The sequence below is a fragment of the Balaenoptera acutorostrata genome, chromosome 2 (genome assembly GCF_949987535.1).
Source record: "Balaenoptera acutorostrata chromosome 2, mBalAcu1.1, whole genome shotgun sequence".
Lineage (NCBI taxonomy): Eukaryota > Metazoa > Chordata > Mammalia > Artiodactyla > Balaenopteridae > Balaenoptera > Balaenoptera acutorostrata.
In genome coordinates, this window is record NC_080065.1 from 102,892,319 (window position 1) to 102,914,446 (window position 22,128).

Below are 22,128 nucleotides of genomic sequence, written 5' to 3' on the forward strand. Positions count from 1 at the left end.
TATTACCTCGATTTCCTTATAAACAGGTAGTTATAGCTAGAGAATTAATTAGATTTAGATTCGATTTCATGTTACTACAAGATTATTTTATAAGTGATGCTGTGTACCTTCCTATTGCTTTGCAACAGTAAGTACAAAAAGTTGTCCGGTTTTTAATGAAGTTAAGATTGATCAGTGAGCTCAGGTACTGTCAGCTTGGTCCCTCCATCCATAATGATGAGGAACCACAATGCTCCTCACCAACCATTCAACAAAGAGTATTAACAACCGGTGATAATCACCACTTCCTTAGGAGCTGAACTTTCATTAGAAGTTCTAATGCCGTCATTCCAAGGAGGATGATTCTTAAGGCATCTTTCTTAGACCCTGAATTTCTGAAAGAAATGAACCTCTCCTCAGAAAAGGAAAGATGATTCCAAACGTACCAGCTCAGGTTCTCCAACCTAGAGCCAATGGGTTCATCACAGCAAGCCCCAGCTAGGTTGGGACATACTTTTGTCATTCCTTCATTTCTCTGTCCATTCTTCATTATAGAAACCGTTATTTAGCCCCTACTATGTGCCAGGCTCTCTAGATTCTGTACTTGAACATTTAAGAACAAAAAAGATGCAAAGAGTTTCTCTCAAGGAGCTTAATTCTAGAGGAGAAGATAGACCATTTTTTTTAAATAAGTAAAATACCTAGTAGGTTAGATATTTGCAAGTACCATGATGAAAAAGAAAACAAGCAACTGGATATGGGACTATAGGAAATAGGGCAATTTCTATGCTGAATGGGAGATCATGGAAGGCTTCACTAAAAGGGCCTCATCTCAGTAGTACCTGAGGGCAATAAGGGAGCTTAGAGCCAAGGTTACATTTTTCAGGCAAAAAGAGACTGGAGTCTGGGTCAGGGGTTGCCTGGCCTGTTTGAATACCAGGAAGAAAGCCAGTGTGGCTGAGGGAGGGAGAGAGTGGTAAGAGGGGAAGTCAGAGGGATAATGAGGAACCAAATTATATAGGGTTTTAGAGGCTACTGCTCAAACTTTGGCTTTTACTCTGAGTGACATGGGAAGCTTGGAGAGTTTTAAATGAGAAATTACATGTTAAAAGATCACTCTAATTGCTTTGTTAAGAACAGACTTTTGGGAGGCAAGGTCAGAATCAGAGAGAACAGTGGGCCTATTGCAATAAACCAGGAAAGAGATGAACCATAAAAGGAAAAAATAGGTAAACTAGACATTATCAAAACTAAAATCATTTGCTACGTGAAAGATTCTTTTAAGAGTATAAGAAGTCGGGCTTCCCTGGTGGCGCAGTGGTTGAGAATCTGCCTGCTAATGCAGGAGACACGGGTTCGAGCCCTGGTCTGGGAAGATCCCACATGCCACGGAGCAGCTGGGCCCGTGAGCCACAGCTGCTGAGCCTGCGCGTCTGGAGCCTGTGCCCCGCAACGGGATGGGCCGCGATAGTGAGAGGCCCGCGCACCGCGATGAAGAGCGGTCCCCGCACCGCGATGAAGAGTGGCCCCCACTTGCCGCAACTGGAGAAAGCCCTCGCACGAACCGAAGACCCAGCACAGCCAAAAATAAATAAATAAATAAATAAATAAAATTTAAAAAAAAAAAAAAAAAAAAAAAAAGAGTATAAGAAGTCAAGCTAGAGACTGGGAGAAAATATTTACAAACTACATAGCCAACAAAGAAGTAAGTCTATAACATATAAAGAACAGACATATGGACACCAAGGGGGGAAAACTGCAGTGGGGTGGGAATGGTGGTGTGCTGAATTGGGCGATTGGGATTAACATGTATACACTGATGTGTATAAAACTGATGCCTAATAAGAACCTGCAGTATAAAAAAACAAACAAAACAACTAATACTAAACTTTCATTGGGTTATTTGTATGGAAATATGTTAATATAAATGTTTCAGACATTACATGAAATTTCTAAAAATCTTATATTTGTATTTGTATGGAAATATGTATGGAAATATGTTAATATAAATGTTTCAGTCATTACAGGAAACTTCTAAAAATCTTATATGTTCTGGTATAATGTTATAAGTAATAATCCTAGTTATTACTTTAAAATGTATATCTCAGAAATAACTAATTTTCTTGTCAACTGCATTATTATGAACTTTCATCAAATCTTTAACCATGGTCATTTTTAAGTCTTTTGTCATTTACAGACAGTTCTGGGTGTACTCTGATGATTTTGCAAATATGTTCCTACAAAAGGGTTTCATCTTCAAGAAACTCATGGAAAAGACTCTGACAACTACAGGTTTCTGGTAACTGACTGTACTGCTGAACTGAATGAATAAGCATTTTCAGAACTCTAATGAAAAACTGATGAACTCATAAAAGTGCTAAGAAAAGATCAAGATAAAAAAGAAATTAATTACATGGGACTGAGTGAACTGATGAGGATGAGTATAATTTTTGTGACTATCTGTCTGAATTAAAAAAAAAATCCCACAAGGACTCAGAGGCAAAGAATATACAAATCAATTTTCACTGCAAAGTAAAGGAGCTGTTACAGTGGAGGATTACTGGACTGAATGTCAATATTATGACATAGTATGAGTGTGTTTCATGTTTGGTAATTGCAATCATTGTTGCTTTTGTTGTGGTCATCCATGTACAATGCTTGGTGTCAGTCTATTTATCTCTTGTAAAAATAAAATACAGTGTGTGTGTGTGGAAAAAAAAAAAAAAAAAAAAGAAACTAAAAATGCAACTACCATATGACCCAGCAATCCCACTACTGGGCATATACCCTGAGAAAACCATAATTCAGAAAGACAAATGTAGCACAATGTTTATTGCAGCACTGTTTACAATAGCCAGGACATGGAAGCAACCTAAGTGCCCTTCGACAGATGAATGGATAAAGAAGATGTGGCACATATATATAATGGAATATTACTCAGCCATAAAAAGAAACGAAATTGAGTTATTTTTACTGAGGTGGATGGACCTAGAGTCTGTCATACAGAGTGAAGTAAGTCAGAAAGAGAAAAACAAATACCGTATGCTAACACATTTATATGGAATCTAAAAAGAAAAAAAAATTGGTTCTGAAGAATCTAGCGGCAGGAGAGGAATAAAGATGCAGATGTAGAGAATGGACTTGAGGACATGGGGAGGGGGAAGGGTAGGCTGGGACGAAGTTAGAGAGTGGCATGGACATATATACACTACCAAATATAAAATAGATAGCTAGTGGGAAGCAGCCACATAGCACAGGGAGATCAGCTTGGTGCTTTGTGACCACCTAGAAGGCTGGGATAGGGAGGGTGGGAGGGAGACACAAGAGGGAGGGGATATGGGGATATATGTATACGTATAGCTGATTCACTTTGTTATACAGCAGCAACTAACACAACAATCAAAAGCAATTATACTCCAATAAAGATGTTAAAAAAAAAAAAAAAAAAAAGAAATCATGATACAGTAAAAAAAAAAAAAAAAAGTTAGGGCCTAGGAAGTAAGCCTTGAGCCAGGCAGACCTGGGTGTCTATCCCAGCTCCACCACTTTCTACGTGACCACGAGCAAGTTATTTAGGAGACCTGAACCTAGATTTTCCTAAATTAAATGTAGAGCTGTTACGCATAGTAGAAATAATGGGATAGCCTGCTTATAGGTACTCGACAACTTTAAGCTGTTATTATTGTTGGTGGTGGTATTTAAACTGCTCGACACAAACCATCAATGTAGTACAAATGATCAGGCCAAAAAGTGTCACCCTGGTCAATTGTATTAACAAAAATAATCTGTAAAAAACTTATAAAAGGCTGATTGCATGTCCTTTTAGTATTTTACTGGAGCACTGCTAACAGCCTCACCCCAAAATTACTTAACTCTATAGGGAGATATACTCTGTCTTGTTACTTACTATTAATTAAGCCCAGACTCTGTGACATAAGATGTTAATTTGTGTCACATTTTCATTTTATATCTGTCTGAGAGTCATGCCTTTAATTTTCTGAAGATTATATTCTGACAACAACTTGAATGATGGGTTGAGCCAAAAAGATATGGTTGGTTGGGTTTTCAGAAATGCTATGTAGACAGGAACCAATTTAGCTGAGAATAAAAAACAGAAAATAGCTTCTTTTCGGCCAGAACCTCCATCTTCCAGTAATTCGCCAAAATGACCAACACAAAGAGAAAGAGGAGGGGCACCCGCTACATGTTCTCTAGGCCTTTTAGAAAACATGGAGCTGCTCCTTTGGCCACATACATGCAAATCTACAAGAAAGGTGATATTGTAGATATCAAGGGAATGGGCACTGTTCAAAAAGGAATGCCCCACAAATGTTGCCATGGCGAAACTGGGAGAGTCTACAATGTTACCCAGCATGCTGTTGGCATCATTGTAAACATACAAGCTAAGGGCAAGATTCTTGCCAAGAGAATTAATGTGCGTATTGAGCATGTTACGCACTCTAAGAGCTGAGATAGCTTCCTGAAACGAGTGAAGGAAAATGATCAGAAAAAGAAGGAAGCCAAAGAGAAAGGTACTTGGGTTCAGCTGAAGCGCCAGCCTGCTCCCCCAGGGAAGCACACTTCGTGAGAACCAATGGAAAGAAGCCTGAACTGCTGGAGCCCATTCCCTATGAATTCATGGCATGATGGGGGTAAAGAAAATAAAAGACCTGGACTATAAAAAAAAAAAAAAAAACAGAAAATAAAAAACAAGGTACGGAGGCATCTTATTTTCAATTAAAAGTTACCACTGCTTTTTAAAAAAAAACTTTCTAAGTTTTATCTCATATCCATAATATTAACCAAAAGAATGCTAGGATGGAACATAATTATAGGATACAGTGAAGAGGGTTAACGAAACAATGTACCTCTAACTACATTATCCATACCTTGGTTTGGAAATGGATTCTATTTCCTTCCTTCCACATCTCAGTTTGTAGAGTTTGTCCTGGATATACTGGTTTTGCAAAACGAACCTTTAAAAAAAATGTGTTTTAGGGTTAAGAATGTTTTAATATGAAACTTTTCCACTTTGCAGGGGGGTGGTATTTGGGGGGAAGGTTGGAGAGCATAAAAGGAAGAAACAGAGACTGGACTATACTTAAATTCATAAAAATAGTAGTATGATAAAATTAGTAGAGATATAGTTAGTAAAAGTTAATTCTTTGTCTTTCAAAATATAGAATCAATAAATAGTTTAATCTTGACAAATCAAAACACAGAAGAATAATCATATTAAGTAGAGTTATATAGGTAACCACCAAAACAACTTAAGAGAAGCAGTTAAAAGTAGCACTAGGGGCTTCCCTGGTGGCGCAGTGGTTGAGAGTCTGCCTGCCAATGCAGGGGACACGGGTTCGAACCCTGGTCTGGGAGGATCCCACATGCCGTGGAGCAACTGGGCCCGTAAGCCACAACTGCTGAGCCTGTGCGTCTGGAGCCTGTGCTCCGCAGCGGGAGAGGCCGCGACAGTGAGAGGCCCGCGCACCGCGATGAAGAGTGGCCCCCACTTGCCGTAACTGGAGAAAGCCCTCGCACAGAAACGAAAACCCAACACAGCCATAAATAAATTAATTAATTTAATTAATTAATTAAAAAAAAAGCACTCATTAAGTCTGAGGAATAAGACCTGGGGTTGTTGTATAGGACAGAATAATTACATTTTTTATTTCCTAATTTTCTATACTATTTTATTTGCTCTGTGTATATATTATTCGCTGGTTTTAAAAATAATTATAATAATAACTATAAAATAGTTATAATAATGAGAATAATCAGTGTTATCAAAGGCAAGACATCAGAAAATAAATTTCCACTGCTGCAAGGAGCACAAACTGATAAAAGCTTTTGGAGCTATTTGACACTGCCTTAAAGTTTTGTTTTGTTTTGTTTTAAGTGTATGTCTTTCGATTTATGCAAAACTGTGCAGAGTCAGTTTTCTTTGCAATTTATAATGGATGAAAACTTGAAGCTAACTTAAAAGTGCAAAACTAGGGCTTCCCTGGTGGTGCAGTGGTTAAGAATCCGCCTGCCAATGCAGGGGACACGGGTTCGAGCCCTGGTCCAGGAAGATCCCACATGCTGCGGAGCAACTAAGCCCGTGTGCCACAACTACTGAGCCTGTGCTCTAGAGCCCACGAGCCACAACTACTGAGCCCGCGTGCTATAACTACTGAAGCCCGCACACCTAGAGCCTGTGCTCCGCAGCAAGAGAAGCCACCGCAATGAGAAGCCCGCACACCACAATGAAGAGTAGCCCCCACTCGCCACAACTAGAGAAAGCCTGCGCGCAGCAAGGAAGACTCAATACAGCCAAAAAATAAAGAAATTTACAGTGACCACAAAAAAAAAAGTGCAAAACTAAAATCAATATGCAACCAACATACTGATATAGGTGCATGTTTATTAGAGTTCAAATGCAGCCACTTAACATTTTCAATTAAATTAAGGCAAATTATAAAACTGTAAAACATGAATAAATAAATTTTTACAGGTAAATCATGAGTTTGTTAAGGCATATATGCTGATATATGTATGCTCCTAATTAATTTACAAAACAATCAAATCAATCTGTTAAAAGTATAACTGTATATAATATCCTTCATGATGCATGTGTAATAGAGGCATTTATAGCTACAAAAAGAGAACTTGCGGATTGCCAAGTCAATGAAATAATAAAAATAAGAACTTCGGATAGTACCTATTTTTAAATGAAGTCACTAAGACTCCTCTAAAACTAAAAAGGAACAAGTAGTTAAATTATTAATAATTTACACATACCTTAATTGCTTTGAATCTTGACACATCATTATCTGCAAACTGCTGTAAAACATGCCTGGCAGAAAATCCAAATGTACATAATCCATGTAATATGGGCTTGTCAAAACCTAAAAATGAGAGAGAGAATTTAGTTAGATAAAGGCACATTTCATGTTTAAAAACCAAGAACAGTTCATTCAGGACTTCAAAAATACATTTTTAAACTGCATTAGCCTGACTCATACCACCTAATTTAACACATTATTGACCAGGGGGATTTTTGCAGAAACTAACGCCTATGGCGTTAATACATCTCCAGTCAATAATGTGTTAAGAAACATGGAAAATATTTTATAAATAATACTTCCTGGGAAAAAAATTATGAAATAAACAAAAAAAGAAAAAAAAAAGGAAGGAATGTCAGAGATCTGGGGACACAAATAATTATTTTGTTTCGCTTTGGTTGTAACCACGAAATCATCCACAGTGATTTCAATATCCATGTATGTAGATGATCCTTCTTCAACCTTTCAGTTCTTTGCTCTCCCCTCCAATGGCCTTGACCTTCATGATAACTCAGACACCCATCCCCATGGTCCTATCCTACACCTTGCACTAGCAGGAGCTACCTTCCACCATAATCTGAATTTCACGTACACCATTTTCTGAACACTACTTCCCACCTTTCCATGTCTTTTGCATAAACATATTAGGAGAGGGCTATTTTTAAAATGTTACTCAAACTTCCAGTCATAAGTAGCGACGGCTTTAAGTATTATTTAGATAACTGAGCTAATATTTTCATTGGCTCACATTATTAGCAACTCACCTGCTAAGTTAGCAAAGTCAGGATCAATGTGTAAGGGATTCCAGTCTCCACTGAGGCGGTACAAAGCAGCCTGTGGAGAAAGAATTATAAAAGAAACTAGCACCCAGTGCCTTCTTAGAATACATTAAAATAAAAACAGGAAATACGGCTGATTATTGCATAAGAAATGCATTATAATGTACCTCATAGTAGCTTTGATTAAAAAATAACTATTTCTAACAAAAAAAGATTAAGTGTAAATCAAATGCTTTTTGTAACACCTGCCACTGAGATCATAAGGCGTGAGGACTGTCAAATAATAGGAAGGGGAACCAAGAACTACATCTGGGAACAACACTGGTTACCACTGCCTAAGGAGAAATTCACAAAAAGGAATCCATCAATCTACTCTCGTTAAAACACAATGAAGGGCTTCCCTAGTGACGCACTGGTTAAGAATCCGCCTGCCAATGCAGGGGACACGGGTTTGATCCTTGGTCCGGGAAGATCTCACATGCCGTGGAGCAACTAAGCCCGTGCGCCACAGCTACTGAGCTTGAGCTCTAGAGCCCGCGAGCCACAACTACTGAAGCCCAAGCACCCCAACTACTGAAGCCCACATGCCCTAGAGCCCATGCTCCTCAACAAAGGGAAGCCACCACAATGAGAAGTCTGTGCACCACAACGAACAGTAGCCCCCGCTCGCCGCAACTAGAGAAAGCCCGCGCACAGCAACAAAGACCCAATGCAGCCAAAAATTGTTAATTAATTAATTAATTTTTTAAAAATAAAATAAAATAAACACACATTTTTTAAAAAAACACAATGAAGATAAGGTGTAAATGTTTATAGCCTCTTCTAACCAAGCAAAATTTATGCCAACTTTCTTAATGGGGTGTTTTAAATTGAAGCCTGTAACCCAATACTAGACATATAAACATCACACACTTCTCACAAACTTTCATTCTACTGGGTATACTAAATCCTGAGATCAGCTCATCCTGCAAAAAAACAGACTAATAACTTGCCATTAAGATTATATTCCTGCTTACTCCAGATCTTCACATCACTTCTGTACTTAGATAAGGCACAATTAGCAGAAAGATATAGATAACAATAGGAAAAAAGTCACCATACTTCCCAGCATTGAAATTGTGCGTTGGTCAAATGAGAGAGTACTTTTCAGTACTGAAGGGAAGAAATTCACAAAAGAGCTAACAGTAAGTATTTAATGTATCTGTGTATTAACTTTGGGTCTGCCTCTAGACTTCTCTCTTATCAATTGCTAGGTTAAGCTTTCCAAGACTATTAAGATGTTGTGTAGAGACTAGCCAAGTCAGCATACCTGACTTTCTTAATGAGTTTTTGTTGTTTTTAATTATTGATTATTCTTTTTTAACAAATTTTATTTACAGAAAATAACATCTCCTGTAATTCATAGGAAAATGTTGTTTACTTTTTAATGTTTTGTACAATTTTAATAAGCTCTTTCTCTTTCCCATCACTCTATATGATAGTTTTCTAAATTATTCACTTTTTTAATGACTCAGTATTTTTTCCCTTTATATGGCTTCTAAAAATAATTAAATCAAATCAACAATTATCATATAGATGTGACTTAAGATTCTGTATAAGATGGCAGAAGATTAAATGATAAATTTTAGAAAGCACTTTAAAAAAAATAAAACACTAGGCAAATATACATCATCATGTTGCATACAAATGGTAAAAGAATGACGAATTTCAGGGCCCAAAGCGGAAGGTGTCAAACACATAATAGATCATGGGCTTTGGCACCAGACAGACCTAGGTTCAAATCCAGCTCTGCCATTAGTGGGCAATTTTCTTTATCACCCTAGCCTCAACCTTCTCATTTAAAAAACTGAGAGGCTAATCAAACTCTTACAGAGCATTATCCTTGATAAATATTCATACCTCAATAAATGTGAACTATTATGATTATTTAAAAGATTTCAGCAACAGTATAAGACGATCAAGTTTTTAAGATTAGTGTCAGTGTTCTTACCCCACAGATATCATTCCTATAAATGAAAAGAAACAACTTTTCTAAAGAAATCGTATTAAAGGAATATGAAAATTTTCATATTATTTCAATGACAGCATTGCTTCCAACAGAAGGCAGAATTAGCAAAGACATAAAAGATCTATGATGAGAAATGACTAAAGTCAACTGATTGGATGTTTGACTAAATTCAATCATAATGCAAAATAACCATTCTCCAAACAATAAAGAACACTACCAAGGTTTATTTTCTGAATATCCTGAAGGACTTTCGTATTTCAGAAGAAAAGCAAAAAGCTTCGTGTTTTGGTGTTTCATTTCTGCCTAGATGTAAAAATCACTAAAATTCACACATACAAACTAAGAAAAATAGATCTATATTGTCTTACTTGAGTATTAAATGTAAGTGGGAGGATCTTCCATATATGAGTAAATTAGTTCCTAGTTTTATTTATTTAAAGTGTACCATTAGGGACTTCCCTAGTCATCCAGTGGTTAAGAATCCACCTTCCAGTGCAGGGGACATGGGTTTGATCCCTGGTCAGGGAACTAATACCCCACATGCCAAGGGGCAACTAGGCCCTTGCGCCACAACTACTGAGCGCACACCCTCTAGAGCCCGCGCACCACAACTAGAGAGCCCACGTGCCGTAACTACTGATCCCACACACCCTGGAGCCTGCGCACCAGAACTAGAGGGCCCACGTGTCTCAGTGAAAGAGTCCGCATGCCGCAACGAAGACCCTGTGTGCCACAACTAAGACCCAATGCAGCCAAATAAATAAGTAAATTTTTTTTTTAAAGTGTACATTAAGTTAAACCAAATGCTAAATAAAAAAGGTCAGGAATTAGTTCTTCCCAAATCCTCACATCCCCTAAAAAAGCAAACAGATCGACAAGAAAAACAAGTAAAACTACACAGATCCCAGGCCTACAGTGTAATTAGAAGAGAAAAACCACACACTTCAAATTCCTATAAGTAGAAAAAAAAACACCTATATCCAGCAGCACTGTCTTGTGAGCACCCTCTCAAAACTGCTAGAGAGAGTGGTAGGGGTGGGGAGGGGGAGTATAGCAGAAGCTCATGGAAGAGAAAAAAGGAAACAAAGAAAAATCACTTCGAGACACAGACAGTCTACCTCGAGGACAAAAATACTGAGAAGAATCCTGGAAGATTAGAATACTGACTACTGAGAAAAGAATTAAAAGTGCACGGGCCTCCAAACGGCAGTCCTAGAAAGGCAATACTTCTGAGGAAGAAGAGGATAAAACAAAGATGTCTCCTTCGAAGACGAATGGTGAAGAAAGAGAAGCAAGAGGGGAAATTTATGATCCTGCAGGATAAAGAGAACTACAAAAAATTTAATAAAACACTTCCCCACTATGCCTTACTCCAAAAAGCCATCCATTAAAGAAAAGGCACTTTGCTATACTGACAGATGACAATCTTGAATTTCTTTAAGAACCTTGTAAACTGTCCCAAACTACTAACTTTACCTACAAAATGCATATAGGTAAGTAATCTTCACCTGTACAAAGCTACAATAAGACTAAAAAAGAAAATAAGAACCAAAACATTATAATAAATACAATTTTCCCAAACAAAACAACTAGCAAACAGAAGAAAACGATAACACAATACTCAAGCATTTGGGGATAGGAAATAAACATCTGGAATCTGAAATTCAAAAACCAAAAATATAAATGGACAACAAACATGAAGAAATGAAGTAAGAGATGATTAAACTCGGGAAAGAAATAAAAGAAAAATCAAAGTCATACCAGAAATTGAAGACTAAATTATAATGTTCCCAAAGGAGAACATATTCAAACAAAATTTTAATAAGGGGCATAGAAGAAAAAGAAGAAAAAAACCAAGAGAATGGAAATGAGATTAATAAAGAACTACAAAAGGACAGAAAATGGTTGGAAGAAAGATAGAAAAAGATCCAATGTACATAAAGAGTACCTGAAGAAATAAAAATAAAACAATGAATAAGAACTAATATTTAAAATTATAACCCTAGAAAACTTTTTGAAAATAGAAGATCTGAACACACATATTAAAAAGGCCCACCAGGTACATGGGAAAACGGACCTGGAATGAGCAACACTGAGACTTATCCTAGTAAAACTATTAGATTTTTAAAGATGAAGGAAAAAAAAATCCTAAAGCCCTTGAGGATAAAGATCAAGTAACTTAAAGGAAGATAATGACTGGCATCAGACTTCTAAACAGCAATATAGAAAGCCAGGCAACAATGGAACACCATTTTAAGAAACTCAAGATTTCATATCCAGCCAAGCTGTCCTTTGAGTATCCAGGGTATAGAAAAATAGTTTTAAATACATAGGAACCGGACTTCCCTGGTGGCGTAGTGGTTAAGAATCCGCCTGCCAGTGCAAGGGGACATTGGTTCAAGCCCTGGTCCAGGAAGATCCCACATGCCGCAGAGCAACTAAGCCCATGTGCCACAACTACTGAGCCTGTGCTCTAGAGCCCATGAGCCACAACTACTGAGCCCACGTGCCACAACTACTGAAGCCCGCACGCCTAGAGCCCGTGCTCCGAAACAAAGAGAAACCACCACAACGAGAAGCCCGCGCACCACAACGAAGAGTAGCCCCCGATTGCTGCAACTAGAGAAAGCCCGCACGCAGCGACGACAACCCAGTGCAGCCAAAAATAAATAAATAAATTTATTTAATAAATAAATAAATACATAGGAACCAAAGGAATACTATACACGAGGCCTTCTTGGGGAACCTACCACAGGAGGAGCTTTATCCAACCAGGAGATATGGGAGAACCTTTGGCAAAAGGATTGATATATATTCGATTGCAAATCTAAGACTAAAACAAAGGTGGGGAAGAGGGAAGAATAATATATAAATGTTAAATTGTTCTGAAAAAGTAAAATTAATGCATTCCCCAAAATGGGAACTGTAAGGGAAAGAGAAACAAGAAAATAAAATAGGCTCTTTAATTGTTAGAAACAAGTAGGAAACAAAGCACAGCAATAAAAACTGAGAAAACAAATAGTAATAAATGAGAAAATTGGGCACTATGGGCATATAAAAAGGTATAGGACTTCCACTTTCAGCCTAGATGGAATAAGTGGAATGAACTTACTCTTCCACTGTAAACAATTAGGAAAAAAAAATTTTTTTTAAGTGGGCGAGGGAGATACTGTTCTTAGACATTGGACAGTAGGCAGGACAGGATTATGATTCTTGATAGAAAAGAAACAAACAAGATGGACTCTACAATGGCCACAGCGCTCTGCCTGACAGCACTTTCTAGACTGCAGTGCAAAAAGGGAAACCGAAACATAGCAAAACAGTCTCAAAGAGTTAAAGAGATAAAGATCAGAGTTCTGGGAGAATGGGCAGCTGGAATGCAGACGTACTGAAAGGGAGGAAGCTACACAGGAAAGAGCTCCAGAAATTGAAATAGAAATCCCCTTGAGGGCCACAGAGAAATGCCCTGGAAGATGAGACACCACCCGGAGAAGAAGCCAGGTGGAGATTAGAGGCACGCCAGCCAACAGGGAGCACTAAGACCCTGCACTTGTGAAAGAGCCATCCGGGACTTTCCTGCCCCACCCAGCCGCCGTCTGAGAACAGCCACATGAGTGACAGCCAACACCGTTTGTAGTACAAGGACCACCCAGGCGACCCAGAGTCATGCAAAATAATAAATCACTGTTTCAAAACAAAATTTTAAAAGTACTTACAATACACATGGTAATATAATAAAGAATTATACTTTAATGGATAGTATAACCAATATTCCAAAGATTAACTTTATTTAACAATGATGGTAGCTAAGGTCCTAATTGTTAGAATAAGTAGTAGGAGATATGTATCTAGGGAAACTAAAGATACTTGTTTTCATTCTCCTCAAATACAAAGCCTGACACCTGTTACCTATTTATTCTTTGGTCTTTCTAGATTATCGGGGAATAATTTTCTCTTTATTAATTATGAAAAACCATGAAGTATACTTGTACTATATACCAGTTTGAAGATGAAGAAATTTTCCTAAAGGCATGAAAAACAAAATATTCCAGAAGTGATATTGGTAGAGCTATGGTTGCCAGTTTCCCTACTGATTGAAAAGTTACTTATTTAATTTAAATACCTGGCACAAAGTTTAGGCTATAACAACATAATCTGTTCCATTTCCACTTCTCCTTAAAGGTCTGTTCGTCCACAATCATCTCCCACCACTCTCCGGTGTGAATGCTCTAATTCTTACTCCTTGTACATACATCATGCTCTTTTCTGCTATCATTACTAAGTTCTTATCCCCTTCCAGGCCATACTGCAAGCCTTATACCCCTGGCAAGACAGAAGATCTATACACCATTTTAGTTCAGAAGTCCCATCTTTCCTACCAAACTCTTCTGTATGTCATTCTCTAATGAGTAGCCCATCTCAGAATGTCTACAGCACTTACTCTATAATTCAAAGCCTTGTATTTAATCATTCGTTGCTTAGAATAGGTGCCCTAGAAATGAAGACATCTACGCCTTATATCTAAGTGTCCTTTCAGTTCCTTGTCAATAGATCACACTTCTTCTACTTGATTTGTATCTCCTATAGCACAGATCCAATTTAAAACAGCCCACAAATCCCCTGAAATTTATGCAAAGTTTTATGCAAAATGTTTTTGAAGAGACAGTCGGTAGTTTTTATCATATTCTCGAGTGACCATATGATACAAATGGTCAGGAACCTCTGTCAAATGATGGGTGCCCATTATTTATACAAAAAAGATTTGTTAACTTATAAACTGTCCTTTGTCACACAGCAAAATACTCAAGTCTGCTAAAAGCTAACAAAAAGTTCTATTCATCTGAAAAAAGAAAACAAGAAAATCTTTCTGCTTACTGTATAAAGAAATTCAAGCCATGGAAACTATTCAGCTTTTCTTATCTACAGCAGATACATTTTATTATTTCAGTAACACAAGAATAATAATGGAGCATTTCTGGGTTTTCTGAACCATGAAACCATGAAGTCTTCTGTTCTTCAGTGTGCTAATAAAATTAATTTCACTATGAAGCTTTAATTAAACATAAATATGAGTGCTCTCTTAAGAAACTGATAAGAAATAGGGATGGGAAGAACAATTAAAGGCAAAAACTAATCTGAGGTAGAAAGTATTGTTCTATCACCCAATTATATAGTGTATAAAAAAATACAATTAATATGTTCCAAACTTAATTCTTTCTGGCTCATGAAATTATATTCCTATTTGCCAGCACACATAAATCCTGCAGAAGTTCTCATATCAAGTATATCAAAATTAGTATCAAAAAATAAGTGAATTTTACAAATAATGTGCTGTCATCACCTGCTTATTCACAGCATAACTTCAGAGCTTTACATATTCTGCTCTATATTTGCATGGTTAGTATTCTGGCCATCTTAGGGAAGAATCGTCAGGTCTCTCAAAAACAAAGTTGCTTTTCTCATCTTTATGGTCACCTTTTGCTTCTTAGATAAATCTTTGCATGCTTACAGAATTTGTTAACTGACAGGGCATTTTAACTCCTCCATCAGAAAACATATTATTTATGCCAAACAAATGAGATTAAATCATCTACTCCTTTCTCAGATGCTTTATTGTACCTGTCCACTAAAGTTAGCATAAAATAATCTCTCTCGAAGCAATGTAGCTCAGTTTTCTTTTCCAATAGAAGAAAGGATAACTGAAATTTGCCTTTTATTTTATCCTGCTCTCTAAGGCTTTAATGAAATTCTTCACTACTAAGCTAGGCAGTCTCCTTAAGGCAAGCAATCCATTGCCAACAAAGCATGATGCTTTTTCAATTGACTAATGAAAAGCCATTTTACATTTTCTTTTGATACCTAGTGGAGAAAAAAACTGCTAAGTAAAAATTCAGAAAGAACGAATTTCAACTACAGAAATATGCCATTATTTTTATTACATAGAAGAACACAGCCACTACTTTTGGACTCACAAAATTACAGGGTATCAGAGTTATCAATCAAAAAGTGTCAGGAGTCAGGTGGCTTTATCACTTTTCGAAAATACATTCTTACCTGATTAAGTGAGGTGGTATCTGTAAGTACAGCATCAGGAGGTCTATTAGGTATGGCTACAGCTACCTGAGATCAAAAAACATTACACGTTAAATTATAACAAAATAATTGTTATTCTCTTTACCCAGACTGATATTTGATAAACAACCATGTTTCAATATACAGTCATCCCTCAGTTTCCAAGGGTGATTGGTTCCAGGACCCCTTCATGGATACCAAGATCTGCAGATGCTCAAATCCCTTATATAAAACGGTATAGTATTTGCATATAATCTATGCACATCCTCCCATACACTTATAATACCTAATACAATGGAAATGCTGTGTAAATAGTTTGGGAACTTTCTGGAATTTTTTTTTTCTGAATATTTTTGATCCACGGTTGGTTCAATCTGCAGATGCCAAACCTGTGGATACAGAACCCACAGATATGGAGGGCTGACTGTAACAAAATCTGCAAGCTGGATAAAAAGTTTATTTTAATATTTTATTTTCAGCACATAATGACATTTAAAATTTCATAACTGCTAGCTTCATCTACATTATGATTTCCCTGAAATGACCTTGTTTAACGAAAGGAATTATATAACCAGATCCATTCTCTAGGCCACAAAGGAGAAAAAGGTAAAGACTCTTTTCCCAATGCAAACGATGACAATAACTGTAAGAATTAGACCAACAATTCACATCTATATTGATTTAATCTTTAAATGCACTTTACTAAGGGTGTGGATCTCTTTGCATTTATTTTCTTTTTAATTTTTATTGGAGTATAGTTGATTTACAATGTTGTGTTAATTTCAGGTGTACAGCAAAGTGAATCAGTTATACATATATATATCTATATCTATATCTCCACTCTTTTTTAGATTCTTTTCCCATATAGGTCCTTACAGAATATTGAGTAGAGTTCCCTGTGCTATACAGTTAACTCCTTATTAGTTATCTATTTTATATACAGTAGTATGTATATGTCAATCCCAATCTCCTAAATTATCACTCCCCCACCATTTCCCCCCTGGTAACTATAAGTTTGTTTTCTACATCTGTGACTCTATTTCTGTTTTGTAAAGAAGTTCATTTGTATTTTTTTTTTCAGATTCTGCATATAAGTGATATCATATGATATTTGTCTTTATCTGACTTACTTCACTCAGTATGGCAGTCTCTAGGTCCATCCATGTTCCTGCAAATGGCATTATTTCATTCTTCTTTATGGCTGAGTAATAGTCCATTGTATATATGTACCACTCTTCTTTATCCATTCCTTTTTTTTTTTTAAGTGCATAAATCTTTTTTTTTTTAATAAATTTATTTATTTTTTTTGGCTGTGTTGGATCTTTGTTGCTGTGTGCGGGCTTTCTCTAGTTGCAGTGAGCGGGGGCTCTCTTCATTGCAGTGCGCAGGCTTCTCCTTGCGGTGTCTTTTCTTGTTGCGGAGCACAGGCTCTAGGCGCACAGGCTTCAGTAGTTGTAGCACGCGGGCTCAGTAGTTGCGGCTCGTGGGTGCTACAGCACAGACTCAGTAGTTGTGCCGCACGGGCTTAGTTGCTCCACGGCATGTGGGATCTTCCCGGACTGGGACTTGAACCTGTGTCCCCTGAATTGGCAGGCGGATTCTTAACCACTGCACCACCAGGGAAGCCCCCATTCCTCTGCTGATGGACATTTAGGTTGCCTCCATGTCCTGGCTATTGTGAACAGTGCTGCTATGAACATTGGGGTGTGTGGTTTTCTCCAGATGTATGCCCAGTAGTGGGATTGCTGGATCATATGCTAACTCTATTTTTCATTTCTTAAGGAACCTCCATACTGTTCTCCGTAGTGGCTGTATCAATTTGCATTCCCACCAACAGTGCAAAAGGGTTCCCTTTTCTCCACACCCTCTCCAGCATTTACTGTTTGTAGATTTTTTGATGATGGCCATTCTAACCAGTGTGAGGTGATAACTCATAGTTTTGATTTGCATTTCTCTAATAATTAGTGATGTTGAGCATGTTTTCATGTGCTTTTTGGCCATCTGTATGTCTTCTTTGGAGAAACGTCTGTCTAGATCTTCCTCTTTGCATTTATATCCTAATTGGAGCAGTTGAGCTTCTTGGATGTGTAGATCAACGTTTTTCATCCATGCCATTGTTCCTTCAATTATTTTTTCTGCTTCTTTCTCTCTCCTCTCTGGTATGCCCATTACATAAAAGCTGGTGTACTTAATGGTATTTCACATTTCTCTGAAGCCTCTTCATTCTTTTTCTTCACCTTTTTTCTTTCTGTTCTTCAGACATAGATAGATTGATCGATCTTCAAGCTTTTTGATTTTTGATCTTCAAGATTTTTGATTCATCAACAGATGAATGGACTTTCAAGCTTTTTGATTAAAATCAAAAAGCCACTTCAAATCTACTGTTGAGACCCTCTAGTAAATTCTTCATTTCAGTTATTGTACTTTCAGTTCCAGAACTACTTCTATTTGGTTCTTTTTTAATATAATTTCTATTTATTGATTTCTTTCTCTTTTTTTTTTTTTTTTTTTGAGCCACACCACGCAGCTTGCAGGATCTTAGTTCCCCGACCAGGGACTGAACCCATGCTCCCTGCAGTGGAAGTGCGGAATGCTAACCACTGGACCACCAGGGAATTCCCCAATTTTTCTCTATTTGATGAGACATTGTCCTCATACTTTACTTCTTTACACACTTTACTTCTTTAAGCATGGTTTCCTTTAGTTCTTTGACTATATTTACAATAAATGCTTTGAAGTCTTTTCCTATTAAGTTGTCTCAAAAGCAATCTCTGTTGCCTGTTCTGTTTTGTTTTGTTTTTTCCTATCTATGGGTCATACTCTTTTATTTCTTTCAGATCTTGTAATTTTTTTGTTGATAACTGGATACTTTAGATAATATATTGCAGCAACTCTGGATACTGAGACCCCTTTCCCCTTCCAGGGCTTGTTGTTATTGTTAACTTGTTCATTTGTTTAGACGATTCATTTGGCTAGACGATTTTAGTTAAGTATATTTCCCCCACAGTGTGCAGACTCTGATGTTGCTCCTCAGAGGGTACAGCCTTGGGCGAGCACAGTCAGCCTGGGATGACAGTGGTTTTAGCAGGGCACTCTGTGACCGTCTCTCCCTGATCTCTCTGTTAAACTGTCTGTCCAGCTGTTGGGCTTCACAAATTGCCAGATGACTGTTCTATTATTTTCAACAGTGCCCTGGGGCATAAATTGTTCCACAGTCTGATCCAATTAAAGTCAGGCCTTTTAGGAGGTGTAGTCTTTGAGGCCAGTCTTTGAGGTTTGTTATGATCCCATGACGACTCTCCTTAGCTGTCTCTTTCCATGGTTCTCTCTGGCAAACTTCTAGTTGGACTAGTTTAGTTTACTGCTTCCATGGAGCTACCAGCCTCCTCTTGATTATCACTAAAGTAACCTTGTTTTTGAAACCATCCTTACTTTTGAGCTTCCAAATACTTGGTACCAAAATGAGTCAGTTTCCGTGGGAAGGGCTTCAGAGCTCTCTATCATTACAGCCTGCCTTGCCCCCCAGGCAAAACCTCTGCACCACTGCCACGGACATGAGGGCAAGGATAGTGGCCCACTTCTCTCCAAGTGACATCCTCACTTTACAAGAAGAGTCCTAGGCAGAGGTCGGAGCTTCTGGTCTTCTCAGCTTGCCTCTAGCAGCAGGGGACCCCCATGCTATGAGCAGCCTGGGCAAGAGTTATCAGGGCCCTAGTGTTCTCAGCCTGCCATGGTGGAACACAGTCTCCACCCTACAAGTGGGGACAGGGTGGAGGAAGACAGCCCCGTAACTCTCAGCCACTTTTACCTGGAATTGAGCTTCTGCAACACAAGCTGGGGCCGGGGAGCCGGGGTGGGGGTAATAGGAAAAATGAGTGAGCTGCTCCTCCTAGGAAGACAGTGCAGCCCTATTCAGGGAACTGAGGGCAGAGGTAAAAGCTAGGTTAAATTGATGTAAAATCCAATTTACAAAATATTTTTAGGAAAAAAATATGTTTTTGGATAGAATTTGAGAACTAAAGAGTAACTAGAATTGTTTTATACAAGAGAAATGCTCAAGTCATTTAATGAATGATAATTTGCATTTATACAAGGATCACTTCTAAGTGTTAGGTTTTTCTAAAGAGTTTTGGATGCAGGCAAAGTTTGCATAAGAAAGTAAAGATATTCCCATAGTTACCTCAGCTACATTACACTTACGTCAGCCAGACTTTTCTATATATAACATATGTTATATATTAAAATATACAAATATAAACAGCATTTCAAATCCAAGGAACACATTCTGGTTCAAAGAAGTGTGGATTACTGAAATCCTACTCTATGAAATTACACATATGGTAAGTTCAAAATACAGATAAGGATATTTAACGACACATGTATCTCACTTATGAAGTCATAGCCTACCTTAGCTTTGTCTGACGTCCGTTTTCCACCAAAGCCTCCAGCGCCAACAACAAAGATGGAGAACTGATTATAACATATAAGTTCCTCCCCAGAGTAAGAGTAGACTGAAAAGCAAATGAAAAAAAAAAAAGAGGTTATTACCAAAAGACATAACTAGTTACCCAATATGTGATCAACAATCCTTTTAAAAGTTTCAGAAACAAAATCCAATTACTAAAAGGCTTTGCAATTTAAAGACACCCAAGTTTGGGATACAGAGCACTCATTTTAATCATTCACTACCAGTCTCTGGAAGGCAGAGAGAAGAGGATCTTGACAAATCCTTTCTGGACTATGAAACAGCAGTTCATCTCACCTCTTCTTAAAGTGCCCCAACTGCCTTTCATATTTCAATTCTCTCCTTCTCAAACCTTTCAAACAATTCCACTATAAAATGCAGACTAACACACATGAAAAGATGCTCATCATCGCTAATTATTAGAGAAATGCAAATCAAAACTACAACGAGGTACCACCTCACACTGGTCAGAATGACCATCATTAAAAAGTCTACAAATAACAAATGCTGGAGAGGGTGTGGAGAAAAGGGAACCCTCCTACACTGTTGGTAGGAATGTAAATTGGTGCAGCCACTATGGAAAACAGTATGGAGGTTCCTCAAAAAACGAAAAATAGAATTGCCATATGATCCAGCAATCCCACTCCTAGGCATATATCCAGACAAAACTATAATTCAAAAAGATGCATGCACCCTTATGTTCATAGCAACACTATTTACAATAGCCAAGACATGGAAACAACCTAAAAGTCCATCAACAGATGAATGGATAAAGAAGATGTGATACACAAACACACACACACTGGAATATTACTCAGCCATAAAAAAGACTGAAATAATGCCATCTGCAGCAACATGGATGCACCTAGAGATTATCATACCAAGAGAAGTCAGAAAGAGACAGACACATACCATATGATATCACTTATATGTGGAATCTAAAATATGACACAAATGAACATATCTACAAAACAGAAACGGACTCAGAGATATAGAGAACAGACTTGTGGTGGCCTAGGGGAAGGGAAGGGAAGGTGGTGGAGGGATGGATTGGGAGTTTGGGATTAGCAGATGGAAACTATTATATATAGGATGGATAAACAACAAGGTCCTACTGTATTGCACAGGGAACTATATTCAATATCCTGTGATAAGCCATAATGGAAAAGAATACGAAAAAGTATGTATATATGTATAACTAAATCACTTTGCTGTACAGCAGAATTTAACACAACATTGTAAATCCACTAAAATTCAATAATTCAATAAAATTAAAAAATTAAAATAAAATACAGATAACCACACTCCCAAATTTTCAAACATTCTGCTGAAGTCCTCAATAGAGCCTGGAATGTAAAAGAAGAAATAAGTGAGAATGAAGGTATAAGCTTCAGGAGGGCAGGATCACGGCTTTTTTGCTCACCATCATATTTCCAGCAATTAGAATAGTAACTGGGACAGAAAAGGTACCTAATAAATATGTATTAAATTAATTAGTAAATCAATGAACAAACGATGTGACTGAGCAAGTTAGTGAATAAGTAAGCAAGTAATGAATGAAAGACAGCTGTCCCTCTTTCTACTGACTACTTTCCTGGTGACAGTTTGAGCATCACCTAAATCACCAGCACTATAAAACTAGGAATATGATTTTGAATTGTATAATAAGGAAAAATATAATTATAACAAAAAATAAGGGAAGTCATGGTGATTTGCATTTAAAATAAGACTTTTATCCTTATTACACAGAAAATTGGATATCTAATTTCATCTATATTTTATCTACATCTTCTAATACATTATTACCCATTACCAAGCTATAGCTAAATAAATGGAGTAGATCAAGAAAGAATAGTAAAAATTAAAGCTAAGGTTACTGCAAAACTTTTTTGTGGTAGACATTTGGTAGAATGGTGAGAAGACTAAAAGAAAACCAGGAGAGTTCCAGCCAAATGTTAGCCAATATTTGGAGTGGTAAGAAAATACCAAAACCTTAAAAAA

At 37.4% G+C, this 22,128-nt stretch overlaps 1 protein-coding gene across 1 annotated transcript in view; it reads right to left on the reverse strand.

Annotated features, from left to right (window-relative positions):
* LOC130707085 (peroxisomal multifunctional enzyme type 2-like) overlaps window positions 1–22,128 on the reverse strand; it is a 118,525-nt gene that overhangs the window by 63,747 nt on the left and 32,650 nt on the right. The window contains exons 14-18 of the mRNA XM_057539846.1: window positions 20,070–20,173; window positions 15,645–15,710; window positions 7,568–7,637; window positions 6,760–6,866; window positions 4,869–4,955 (exon numbers count right to left, since the gene is read on the reverse strand). Coding sequence (XP_057395829.1) covers window positions 4,869–4,955; window positions 6,760–6,866; window positions 7,568–7,637; window positions 15,645–15,710; window positions 20,070–20,173 — 434 coding nt within the window. The remainder of the gene's footprint in view (window positions 1–4,868; window positions 4,956–6,759; window positions 6,867–7,567; window positions 7,638–15,644; window positions 15,711–20,069; window positions 20,174–22,128) is intronic.